At 33.4% G+C, this 13,196-nt stretch overlaps 1 protein-coding gene and 1 long non-coding RNA gene across 2 annotated transcripts; both read left to right on the forward strand.

Annotated features, from left to right (window-relative positions):
* Positions 1–1,438: 1,438 nt before the first annotated feature.
* On the forward strand, positions 1,439–3,504 carry LOC106366842 (transcription factor bHLH28-like). The gene has a single exon (XM_013806508.3). The coding sequence runs from the start codon at positions 1,817–1,819 to the stop codon at positions 3,338–3,340; it is 1,524 nt and encodes a 507-aa protein (XP_013661962.1). The 5' UTR covers positions 1,439–1,816; the 3' UTR covers positions 3,341–3,504.
* Positions 3,505–5,552: 2,048 nt separating this feature from the next.
* Positions 5,553–12,007, forward strand: LOC125578285. Its single transcript, XR_007316370.1, has 2 exons — positions 5,553–11,629; positions 11,699–12,007. It is a non-coding gene; the product is annotated as an uncharacterized LOC125578285 (long non-coding RNA).
* Positions 12,008–13,196: the final 1,189 nt, after the last annotated feature.

A 13,196-nucleotide genomic window follows, 5' to 3' on the forward strand; every position in this document is an offset into this window, starting at 1 on the left:
TAGTTCTAGTTATCATGGGATCCATACCATAAGTTTCATTAAATAGGAGCGGAGTGATCAATATTCGTAAAATATAGAAAAGAGTTATACAAAATAACTCAAATAAACCATTTAAGATAGCATGGACATGAATATTTGTGGAAGAAAAGCGGCCAAGGTCATTCTCTTCGCATCCTGGGCCACAAAATCATACATTTTATGCAAATGCTATTTAATTTGATAGTTTTAACAAGTTTGAATTAACGTCTCTAATTTTTTTAAAAAAAATTGTGTAGAAACTCATATATTTAAAAGCTGTAGAAACAATGAATCCAAATCTAAACATCATATAGTTTTCACTTTGTTTATTGAGTGGAGAACCACATCTCTATTATGTTTGTATATCATCCCCCTGTGAGCTCCGATCGATGATCTTCTATTTTGAACTTGTTTATCAATTGAGTGATAGTCGTGAACCGAGCTGAGGAGGATCACCATGTCGCAGACTATTTATTTTTCTCCAAATGGTATGTTAGGTAGTCCGAAACACATAGCAAAATAGGAAAATGCCTGTTTTTCTCGAGATCTATCTGTCACCATTTTCAATGATGTGCCTCCATTGATTTGTGTAATTATTACCAAGAAGGTTGATAGTTAACGGCTTCCAAACTTCCTCCAAGAAAATGCACTCAAGGAACAAATGGTCTCTTGTTTCTACTAATGCATTGCAAAAATGTATGATGCATCAACCTGATGTTTCATGCATTTGTTTATAAATCACTTAAACTCAGACATTGGTTAGATAACTTTTTCACAAAAGAAGAATAATATAATAGTAAAAGATTAAGAGGGGAAGTTTAAGAAATTTGTTAAACATTAAAATGGTAATTTTAACAGTTCAATAATAATAATATTAAGCACAGTGATTTGAAATGATTTATTGATAATATATACTTGAATTCACATGAGTAAGTTTAACAAAATGGTAGATAAGAACTATTTTGAATGTTAGTTTGTTTCTATGTTCTCAAATTTTAATATGTTTTTTAATTATTATGTAAAAGTAAATTTACATAAGTTTATTTCTATAACTTTAAAGAAAAGAAAGCATATTTCATATTTAATATTACGGTATGAAATATATCATGAAATAAAATGTATTCTTATTAATTACAAATATCCACCTAAATTAAAAAAGAACATCATTAAAATTCTAATTTATCATATATAGGTATAAACAATTAAAGGAAATAATGAATAATGTGATAATAATCATTTACTTTAACTAAACTATAACTTTAATATTGCACCTCCACTGGTTTAACACCAATCGATAACTATAAGGAATGATGGGGAACATCAGAAAATTATTTTGATACGTGGAAGACTAGTCAATCTTGAGATGTGTAACAAGTAAAGGAAATTTAAAGGTAAGAAATCAAGCTTCAATTCCAAACAATATGGTGAATCTTACTATTCCAAACAATTTGATCTTAAGAAGAAGATGCATGGTGTAATGGTGACAAAGCAGAAAAAGTATTGAAGGATAAAAAAACAAAACAAAAAGATTTAGTGTTACGAGCAATCATTTTCATAAGATATTGGCCTTAAAGAAAAAAAACAAAAAAGAGAAAATAATTTAGAAAAACAAACCAACGACGACCATATGATATCCACTCGTTTAATAATAAACACTACACAGTTGATCAGTATTCACACGTGTATTAGATATTCTGTCCCGTTCTTACAACAAAAAAAAGAGTTTATAACGTACAAACTTTCAGATAGCTTCTATAATTTTCCATGCACAACACTTCCTTTCAAAGACTAATCCACGATGGATAGCTTAAATACAAACGTCCCCGCATCAATGATCGACGCTCTCATGAGCTCTCCCTCTTCCGGTTTCTGGCCGCCACAATCTCCGGCGAATCCCAGCCCAGACAGTGCTCTCCAGAAGCGGTTACAAGCTGTGTTAAATGGCACCCACGAGGCTTGGACCTACGCCATTTTCTGGACACCGTCGTACTACGACTATTCCGGCGAGTCGGTGCTCAAATGGGGCGATGGAATTTATAAAGGCGAAGAAGCTGATAATACTCGGCGGAGGAGGAGGAGGATGACGGTGGCGGAGAGAGAGCACTGGAGTATCATTTTGCCGGAGCTTAGCTCGATGATCTCCGACGAAAATGTGTCGGTGATAGAAGGCGAAGATGACGTGGAAGTGTCGGATACGGAGTGGTTTTATATGGTTTCAATGACGGTTAGCTTTGGTAGTGAGACCGGGTTACCGGGTAAGGCGTTTGCTACGTATAAACCAGTTTGGGTTACCGGGTCGGATCATATATTGGCGTCGGGCTGTGATCGTGCTAAAAAGGGTGGGGATTCAGGGTTGCAAACCATCGTATGTATTCCTTTGGATAACGGCGTGTTGGAGCTTGGATCCACGGTTGAGATCCAGCAAAACCCGGATCTTTTTAATAAGATCCGAGTCGTTTTTAGTTTCGAAGGATCCAGAGATTTCTCGGGTGATCCGAATTCGAACTCCTTCCAGCCTTTCTCAACTCATTTAGAGAATGGTGGTGGTTCAAGTACCGTAACCGTCAATGCTAACCTGTATCCGAATCCGGTTTATCCGCAAACCGTAAATTACGCGATTTCCCCGTTAGAGAGAGCTCTACATAGTCCGAACAGGAATTATCCCCATCAGATACCGATAGACAACGGTGAACTCTTACATTCCGCCGGGGACATTGATGGTTCTGATCACTCTGACATAGAAGCCACGGTGGTTCCGGGAAACAAACAGAAAAAGAAACGCGGGAGAAAACTTGCAAACGGTAGGAAAGAGCCGTTGAATCACGTACAAGCGGAGCGGTTGAGACGCGAGAAGCTAAACCAGCGATTCTACGCGTTACGAGCGACTGTGCCAAACGTATCAAAGATGGACAAAGCGTCGTTGCTAGGAGACGCGATTAGTTACATTAAGGAGCTGAAATCGAGAGCAGAAAACGCGGAATCTGAGAGAAACGCGATTCAAATCCAGCTCAACAAACTCAAAGAGGAGATGGCGGGAAGAAACGTGGTCTGTAGGGGCGGGGAAAACGCATCGGAGATTGAAACGGCTAATATCGACGTGAAGATTCTTGGATGCGATGCGATGGTTAGGCTGGAATCGAGCAAGAGAAATCATCCTGCAGCGAGACTGATGAATGCGTTTATGGATTTGGATGTTGAGTTGAATCATGCTAGCATTTCGGTGATTCATGATCTTATGATTCAACAAGCTACGGTGAAGATGGGATCGAGAATGTACACGCAAGACCAGCTTCGGGCCATGTTGGTCTCCAAAATTAATTAATTAGGGATATGTTTTTGAGAGTTCTGTGAATCTTATCGTGAATTATCAGATGTTGGATTAGATTCTGTCTATTTATTAGCAAAATCTCTGGCAAACCCTAAACTCTCAACATTGGTACGTAAGATTATATTTATATGGTTTAAAAGATCGAGTTTGGGTTTCAAGTTTTCAACTATTTATTTATCGGGGTGGTCGTGCATCTTTTAAACTCCAAAATCATATATACCTCACGATAAGTACGTAAAAAGAATCATATATACCTCACGATAAGATTTAAAACCCTAAGAACAACATTATTTTTTTTTAACGTTGTTGCACTAATCTTAACATGGTAGCTCAACAATTAATTAAATGAGAAATAATATTATAATATTGTTAGACTAGCACCCATTAGAAATAGATCTCATATGTCGGTTCAAGATGATGGAGTTAAAATTGCTGGTGATAATATTATATATGTAATGTTTTTCATTAAGTAATATTAAAAAAAAGTATTTAGCTAAAAACATTCTATAAAGTTTTCGCATCCACTTTTTTATCCACATTAGGAAATCCTAACTGGTCTCATGACTTACTCAAGAAAAAAAACTGGTCTCATGACATAAATAGTCATAGGTGTCCATACATTTTAAAGAAAACTATAGTCTTGTAATTTCTATTTCAGCTATCTTGCATCCACCTTATGGATCTGAAAGATTTTTGCCAAATGATTTTTTTTTTAGTAAAATATTTTATATGGTTAAGAAAATAAAAAAATTGCATCATTTTTTGTTTGTAATATCATGAACACTTACGCCATCAGAGCATGCATCTGATGGTATTTAGGTGGATTTTTCCAGAATTAAATGATAAAAAGAAAAGATCAAAAGAGGTGAAAGAGAAGAGGATTATCTGACGATATCCAAAGTGTTGAAAATCTGATCCGGCAAGCTGTCAATTGTCCTTATTATTTTATAATTTTTTTTTTTGAGAAAGTCACTTATGTACTACTGAGGATGATGTTCTAACCTCCGGTTCCACCAAGAATCAAGTCTCCCTGCTCAAAATTGTCCTTCAAACTGTTAATTGTACGTTCTGAAAAGAACCTTTTTTCGTCAATCAAACATGGTGAAAGGTTTCAAATCTGTGGTTTCACCTACATCCAATAATAGGTTTAGACGGAACAGATAAGATTGGTAAGGTTGTGGTCGGCTCTAGTTCTTGCACTGGTAACGTCTCCTCTTTGCTTTTTTTTTGTGTTGAGTTCCGTTCTTAGGCTTGATTTTCATGGTTTAGAATGGTTTGATATCCGCTTGTGTGGTAAGAGGATTGCATTAATAATCGGTTTGTATTTGCGTTTGGAGAAGATAGTAGAACTAGCGAACTATGTTGGTGTTTGGCTTAGCCGACATTGGAATAGGATATTTGTAAAATGAGTTGTGAAGCTCTCTATTTTGGTGCCAGATCTAGGTGTGTTATTAAAACTTCGATTCATAGACGTTGGAAAATGGAAAGTGGAGCGTTTTATTGTTACTGTCTGACAACAAATGCTACACAGTTGAAGTGTTGAAAAAATACCGGGAATATGACGTATTTCCACACCAAAACTATCATATAGTAACAAATGTACATAATCTTTCAACCTCGTCGTAATTGCATACCTTATAACTATCACAACCAATTTTCACACACATAATAGTTCGAAACCCGTTTCCACACAAACCAAAATTTGGCTTGGTTTTAATGGTTTATGATACTAACTGATAGTAAACCAGTTTGTATCGGTTGATATTGGTATAATCCGACCCAAACGAAGATCCGACTAAGGTTCAATTTAAACCCAACCCAAACTCGTTTTAAAAACCCCAAAATCGATTTCATCTCTTAGAACCCTAAAATCTAAAAATTCAGAACAGAGATTCAGAGCAAAGATTCAGAAAGTATGAGTAATGAATCTGGAAATTCGAGTGGAGTCTCTAGCGCTCGAGCAAGAGGTCGAACTCTGGTACATCATTCCACTCAACATTCGCATCAGTCCATGACTCCATTGTCGATTCTACAAAACAGAGAGACTGAAAATCAAAACCACAGAGAGACAGAGAGACAATACAATAAGGACACAAAGAAAGGGAGAGAGAGAGAGAGTGAGAGAGAGAGAGAGAGAGAGAGAGAGAGAGAGAGAGAGAGAGAGAGAGAGAGAGAGAGAGAGAGAGAGAGAGAGAGAGAGAGAGAGAGAGAGAGAGAGAGACAGACAGACAGACAGAGAGAGATAGAGACAGAGAGAGACGGAGAGAGAGACAAAGAATTATCAAAATTACCTGATTGGAGCCAAGCAGAGGAGACGTTCTTCGCGGGAGAGACAAGGGATTTTTGTTTAGGGTTTCAAATTGGTTTTAATCGGGTCTTCAATCAGGTTTATTAGACCCAATTGAATTAGGTTCATTTAATCCGATTTATTTTCTCTAATCGGGTCATTTATGGTTTAGTTAAGTTAAACATTGGTTAAGTTCAGGTTTAGGTAACACTAACCAACTTTAAACCGCTATTTGTTGGTATCAGTTCGTCCTTTAAATTTTAGGTAGAAACGGGTTTCAAACTATTATCGTGTGTGGAAATTGGTTGTGATAGTTATAAGGTGTGCAATTACGACGAGGTTGAAAGATTGTGTACATTTGTTACTATATGATAGTTCTGGTGTGGAAATACGTCGTCTTCCCAAAAATACCCATTGATTTTGTTTCCATGTTTTTGTTTTATTTTCTTGACTGTAGGACCGACCAATTTATATAAGTTAAACAATTTGGAATCACAACAATGTAATACCTAAGCTATTCATTTTATCTAATATTTATTTGACAAAAAAAAATATAATATTTATATTATTTATTATTAACCAGAAAGGCATGATTATACTTTTTAAAAGAACTTTGAAATTTAATTAGTTGAATGGAAACTCGACTGATAGTTCGATTGGAATCATAATCTTTTTAAAACGCATTAGAAATAATTTTTGAAAATGTTATTTTGAAAACGCGATGGATACTAACGTTTTTATCTTAAATACTCGCTATCATATTTTAAAAACGTGAATTTTTTTTATTTTTATTTTAAAAATATGTAAATAATTAAGGGTGATTTTTCTCAATATTCATAAGAGCTAAAAAAATTAAGAATATAGCCATTGAATAGTTGATGTGACAATTAGAGCCAAAAACTTGACATTTTTCTCCTTCCACTCTAGTACGCGTGAGTATATGCGCGTCACATTGTGTGGCAAACATAACTGAAATATACTATATTATAAACCATATAATATAGTCGAAGTATTAATACAAATATACATGGTGAAAAGAGAAACATGTTACAAACGTTAACAAAAATACCACACCAGCAATAATATTCTAGATTATACAATATACAAGTTAGTCAAAGCAGAAACACACCAAAGCATCTACCAAATTTCTTATGCTACCAGTCATAATAGAATGAAACCAAAAAACTAAAATTTAGTTTATCTTCTTAGATCATTTTGTAAGTAATAGCAGTAAAAGTGAAGGTATAAATAAGAGCGGCGGATGAAGATATGTCGTTGTTGCTACGTAAAGTAAAAGAGAAGAATATGTGGTGGGGGGATGAAAAGAACCTACACTGGAGGTGGAATAGATGACAAGTGGTGACAATGGTCGAAGAGAAGATGGCGGCAGCGACAAAACAATCATTAATAGTGATGGTAACAATAATAGAATCGAGGTGAATGAAGAAGAAAAACAAAAAAAAAAAGAAAAGAAAAAAAGAGTGAGTTAGATATGATGTTGCACAATTTGGGATATAGAATAACCCAAAGCGGGACAGAAGGTTAGCCGATACTATACTATAAAAGTATGTATTATAGTATTTACTAACGTAAACAAAACATCTTACCTACTTAATTCACTGGGGTACATAAATGACGCTGCCATTGTGTCATATAGGGTGGTCGAATGTGTTATCTTCCGACGGAAGAAACACAAGAAACTACTTCGAACCGTAAGGAGATCATAATTGTGGAATTTAGTATAGCATACCCATATATAAGCTAGTTGTTGCGTAAGCAGTTGAAAGTTATTCTATACTATCAATAATAGTATAGAAATGACCCAACTGGTATATAATACATATGAAACCTGATATTAGGTATGGTGTCCGAATAAATATGAGAAAAAAAGACAAAAACATTTATGTAGAAGTCTAGTTTGGCTGCTGAAAAGCATAAGTTTGACGTCCAATAGGAAGATGAATAAAAACACTGTTATAAATGAATGTCAATTGATAAACAAGTCGTTAGCGTTGTACTTAACCGTACATAACTTCCGAAATAATACACAAATTGAGATGCACACCACAGTAAAAATGGAGATATTAGTAGCAAAGCTTAGTAAAAACGAAAACCTATAAGTAGCATATGAGTAGAGAAAACTCTAAGGGGTTCCATCCAACATATAATTACGGGAGTTGGTCTGGGTGAAGGCCGAGAAGGCTGCAACTGTATGTCTTCGCTACAACTACAAGTGACGCATAATGAGTTTTCACACCATCAAAGACAATCATGGAAGCGCATATGTATATAAATCACACTATACTATCATGTCAGATGGTATAGTACATGACTGATTCAAACAAAACAAACAACACAACTATGCCATTACAGATTTATAATAACATTAATGAACAACCCATGTAAACATATGTTCATTTGAACAAAAAAAATAACAATAAAACCATTCATGTTTTACAGTTTAGGCAGGACATTCAAGACTTACATAACAACATGCATGAATGCATGCATATAGAGATATGATTATGTAACATATTGAAATCATATGTCACTTTCCAACATACTTGAAATGGATATTACAGACACTATTGTGTTACATCTACCCTTACCATAAATATAGTCACAACACAAAATTTTCTAATAGACTCCTACATTTCACACATAGGCTAATGCCCTTGCACATCAAATAACACAATAATGAAAGTACAAATGAATATAGTTCGAAACTCACCTAAACATAAAACCTATTTCAAATGTTACCGGATAACTATACTATTTAATTTATTCATATAGTATAGGCATCTCTTACAAATCACTATTCATTGTCTCCCCCACAACCCAATCCCACAACCATATGTTCTCCATCAGATGTTTCAATAGACAGTTTTACACTTGGCTAGTTCCCGGGAAATCGGCTAATTCCTACATCAACAAGGATCAACGGTCCCGATCAGTACATAAACATGTTACCTGTGCGAAAACATACATCAACTAGTACAAAATTTAATTTTCATACATGAACTTTCAAAATTTGGTTTTATCATACATTGACCTAATTTCCGTTAGTCAAACGTTGAGTTGTCGTTAACCGGTAATAGAAAACCGGCTAATTCCTACAACAACAGGGACCAATGATACATATCAATACATAAACACTTTACTTGTGCAAAAACATACATCAACTAATACAAAATTCAAATTCAATACATGAACTTTTGAAATCTGGTTTTAACATACGCTAAAGCTTGATATTTACCTAACTTCAACTAGTCAAATAATATCGAAGATAAATTGTCCGTCACGTATTGATTAAGTAAGGTTTTTAATGTATTATGTGGTAATTAAACTGTATTACGCGGTAATTGAATGAGAAAAATAAATCATGTATGTCAAACGATTTTTTTTGTGTGTAATTTATTAGTTAGTTTTTCTCTTTAATTTTTTCTTCAACTTTTACGACAACAGAAAACACTAACACCAAAAAAATGAAAGAAGACAAAATTGAACAAAGAGAAAAGAGAATTTCTTCGATAAGCTAAACATTTTCATTTCTCTCTGTCAATTACTACGTACTATGGTTTAATTATCACATAATACAATAAAAAACTTTACTTAATCAATACATGACATACCATTTATTTTCGGTATTATTTGACTAGTGGAAATTAGGTAAATCTATTTTATTAAATTTAATTACAAAATAAAACTAACACTATTTTCAACAGATTTATTACATCTTTTCTTTCCTTATTTTCACTCAACTTAACTACTTTATTAATTGCATTTTTTTCAAATAATTTGACAGCATGTCTTATAAAAATATAAAACAGAACTTACCTATTTTTAAGTGTTTTATTATATCTTTTACATTTTTTTATACTTCTTAACTACTTCATTAAGATATGGATATCAAGTATACGGTTGGGTATGGATTGGTTCTTTCGGATATCAAATTTTTTTAGGTTTTAAAATTATGCTTTGTTCGGGTATTATAAAATTTTGGGTGAGATTCGAATAGGGTCTTTCAGATCCGGATGGCTTTGGTTTTTATGTATAGGAACATAATAATTAACAAAAATTTATATATTTAGGAATGTCACTAAACAATTTATAAAAAAATTAACAACAAATATCCGCACGGACGCGCATGTCAAGCTTTAGTGTATGTTAAAAACAGATTTCGAAAGTTCATGTATTGAATTTAAATTTTGTATTAGTTGATGTATGTTTTTGTACAGGTGAAGTGTTTATGTATTAATCTGGACCATTGATCACTGTTGATGTAGGAATTAGCCGATTTTCTGTTACTGGTTAACGACAGCTCAACGTTTGACTAACGGAAATTAAGTCAATGTATGATAAAACTAAATTTTGAAAGTTTGCGTATGAAAATTAAACTTTCTAGTAGTTGATGTATGTTTTCGCACAGGTAACATGTTTATGTACTGATCGGGACCGTTGGTCCTTGTTGATGTAGGAATTGGCCGATTTCCCGCTAGTTCCCCTTTTCATGCTAAAATATTCAACTCATGCATGTAGTTCCCCAATTTTACATTTTTCCTCTTCCTCTGTTACTCCCTTCACACCGGAACAACGGCTACAATTTAATTGCAAATCTGGATTCATCAGAAACTAATGATTTGTCAACTTATCTGCAACCCTAACTTTTTGATTGCCGCCTCACAAAGCTCGGAAACACTGTTTTGCGATTCGTAACCACTTCTTACACACTCTATTGCAATTTCAAAATTCTGTTTTTTTATCTCGCATGCTTGTGTTTTAACAGAAAAACTGCATTTTTAGTTTCCTAGTTAAACAAAAAAACCAAACTATCTACTTTGCACGCGTAAATAAGGATATTTTCGGATAATTACAAAACATTATATAATATATAATAGCCATGTCGATTCTTATGGTTATACACTTAATTTTTTGTTTTTTTATGGTCATGCCCCCTAATTTCTCAATAATTAATAAATATAGAAAAATATTTTTTATTTTGATAAGTTTTATGGAATGATAACATTGTTGGTCTTTTTTACTCTTTGATAAAAAGTATATAAATTACAAAGAGAAACAATACTTTTTATTAATGGGCTTCTCTCTTAGATAAACTATATAGAAAATAATAATAATAATTCATATATTAATCAATTGTGTGTGTGTGTATATATAGATGTTTCTAAAATGTTTCTGTTTGTTTTTCTTAAAAAAAATAAATATCACGTTTTTACATTTGGAAATGTTTTCTTTCCGTATATTTATTTTCGATTTCCTGAAACCTAACTTACAACTTAGTGGCATCCAGATGGATTCTATAGAAACATATATTATGTTTTTTCCGTCAAACAAAAATTGAATAATATAAATGTTATTATGTCGTTGTCTATCCAAAGTAGGATTCTACACCAATTCCTTATATAATTGTGGGGACCGAAGTTAATAAACCTTGGTTTCAAGGAAAAGTCGTTACACCATTGGGAAAAGATCTTTATCGGTCTGTCTCTGACACTTCCTCTTGTGGTGGAAAATCACAGCACGTGTTGTTAGCACTCACGATCTAATAAATTATTGGCCATATATATACAAATAAATCTAAAGTTGATAAAATCAATTCAATAATTATATAGTGACATGATTGTCATTTTTCTAACAGTCACATGCTAAGATGATGAGATTTAAGTAGATCTAATAAGTTTTTTTTTTTGTCGATGTATATCTAATCTATTAAAATAGAGTCCTATCTGAAATTATCTTGGCATGTTTTAAGTTTGGGCCTATTAAACAATATTGTGCAAAATGTAGCATGTTTTATATATATTTATTTGATGACCGATATATTTACATTAAACAAACCTTAATCATTGGATTAATATTAAAATCTATCCAGCATCTAGGTCATCTCTAGCGTCGTCATCTTCTCCTCTTCCTATGTTCCACCATCATTACCTCCGACCACTATACACAGATAGAGCCTGTTATCCACTTCAGTGGGTGTATGTAATCCTGATTTTCACCATCTTCTTTGATCTTTTTCTTCTCACCTTTTTATATATACTCTGCAGCGAAGCCAAAGAAAGGAGCTTCTTCCTGAGCTTTCGTGATTGTTTGTGTTACAACGCTTGATATATTTTTTTTACCTTTTTTCACTTTGTTTACTTCTCTTTCATTTAGACAAGTAACCGTAATTGTAAAGACATAATGATGATTGGTTTCTGGATAACTCAAGCCTTAAACTCTTTATGCTTTTGAGGTAGATTAACATATACACAACTTTGAAATAAGGTGCATCTGAGTTGTAATTTCGCCTAAATTTGATTAATGTTTACTAAGTTTTTTGTTAAACAAAATAAAATAAATAGTTAGTTCATATTGCTTATTGATTTGTCTCTATCTTCAGAAACTATACACTTTAAGTAATATGATATTTCGACTTATTTTTAGAACCAATATCATATTAAGGGTAAACTTAGGGTTGGACAAGATACCAAACCAAAGAACCGACTTAAAATCGATTCAAAAATCAAAGTATTGAATCTGATTGGACACATGCATAAATACTCGAACCATAAATTGTTATATCCAAAGAACCAATACCAATTTTGACCTGAACCAAAACCGAATAAGTATTCAAAAAAATACAAAACATTAAAATAACTAAAATGATTAGTTATAATCATATTATTATTAGTACCTAAAATGAAAATAATAAATCATCTACTCTATTAAAATGAAGTCCAAAAATATATCTACCACTACAAGAAAATGCATTTTAATAGCGGACGAATAACGCTATATAACGATACTATAGCGGTTTTTGAAGCGTTGTATCATCGCCCGTCATAATAGGTCAGACACATTAGATAGCGGTTTTTACTCTGCTATCCTATTCTCATATATTATAGTGTTTTTCTAGATGCAATTAAATAGTCTTTAATAGCATGTTTTTTTCTTATTATTTACATTAAAATTATTTATTTTAGAATTATTTTTTAGTTAATTATTTAAAAATAAAACATAACTAAAATTTAAAATTAATTCATGAATTAAATTTTCTTTATTATTTAAATTTATCTATAATTAAATTGGTTTACAAAAACATAAAAAATAAATCTAATTAAACAATAAACCAACAAACCAAATAAACCAAAAACTAAACCAAGCTTTAACCTAATTACTACCAAACGCCGCCGCACCAACACCACCTTCGTTGTCTTCTTCATCTTCCAATCCTCACCCGCTGCACCACCACCTTCGGCGTCGTGTTCTTCCATGACCTTCGTCGTCGTATCCAGCCATGATTCTTCTTCTTCTTCGTCGTGGGATTTGAGAGGCAAGTTGCAGAGAGGAGGCGTTCTCGTCATCGCATCCAGACACCTTGGTCTTCGTCGTCATTGTCTCCTCTCCACGAAGCTTTCTCGTCGTCTCCTGGTCGTCTTCGCCAAGGAACTTGAGAGGAGGCGTACATAGGCCAGGTGCAGAGACGTTTTGTTTCAGTGACTATTGTACAGAGGCATCTTCATGTCTCCTCTACGAGATTCTTCATCTCAACTCCTGGACCCA

This window comes from Brassica napus, chromosome A9, assembly GCF_020379485.1.
Source record: "Brassica napus cultivar Da-Ae chromosome A9, Da-Ae, whole genome shotgun sequence".
Classification (NCBI taxonomy): domain Eukaryota; kingdom Viridiplantae; phylum Streptophyta; class Magnoliopsida; order Brassicales; family Brassicaceae; genus Brassica; species Brassica napus.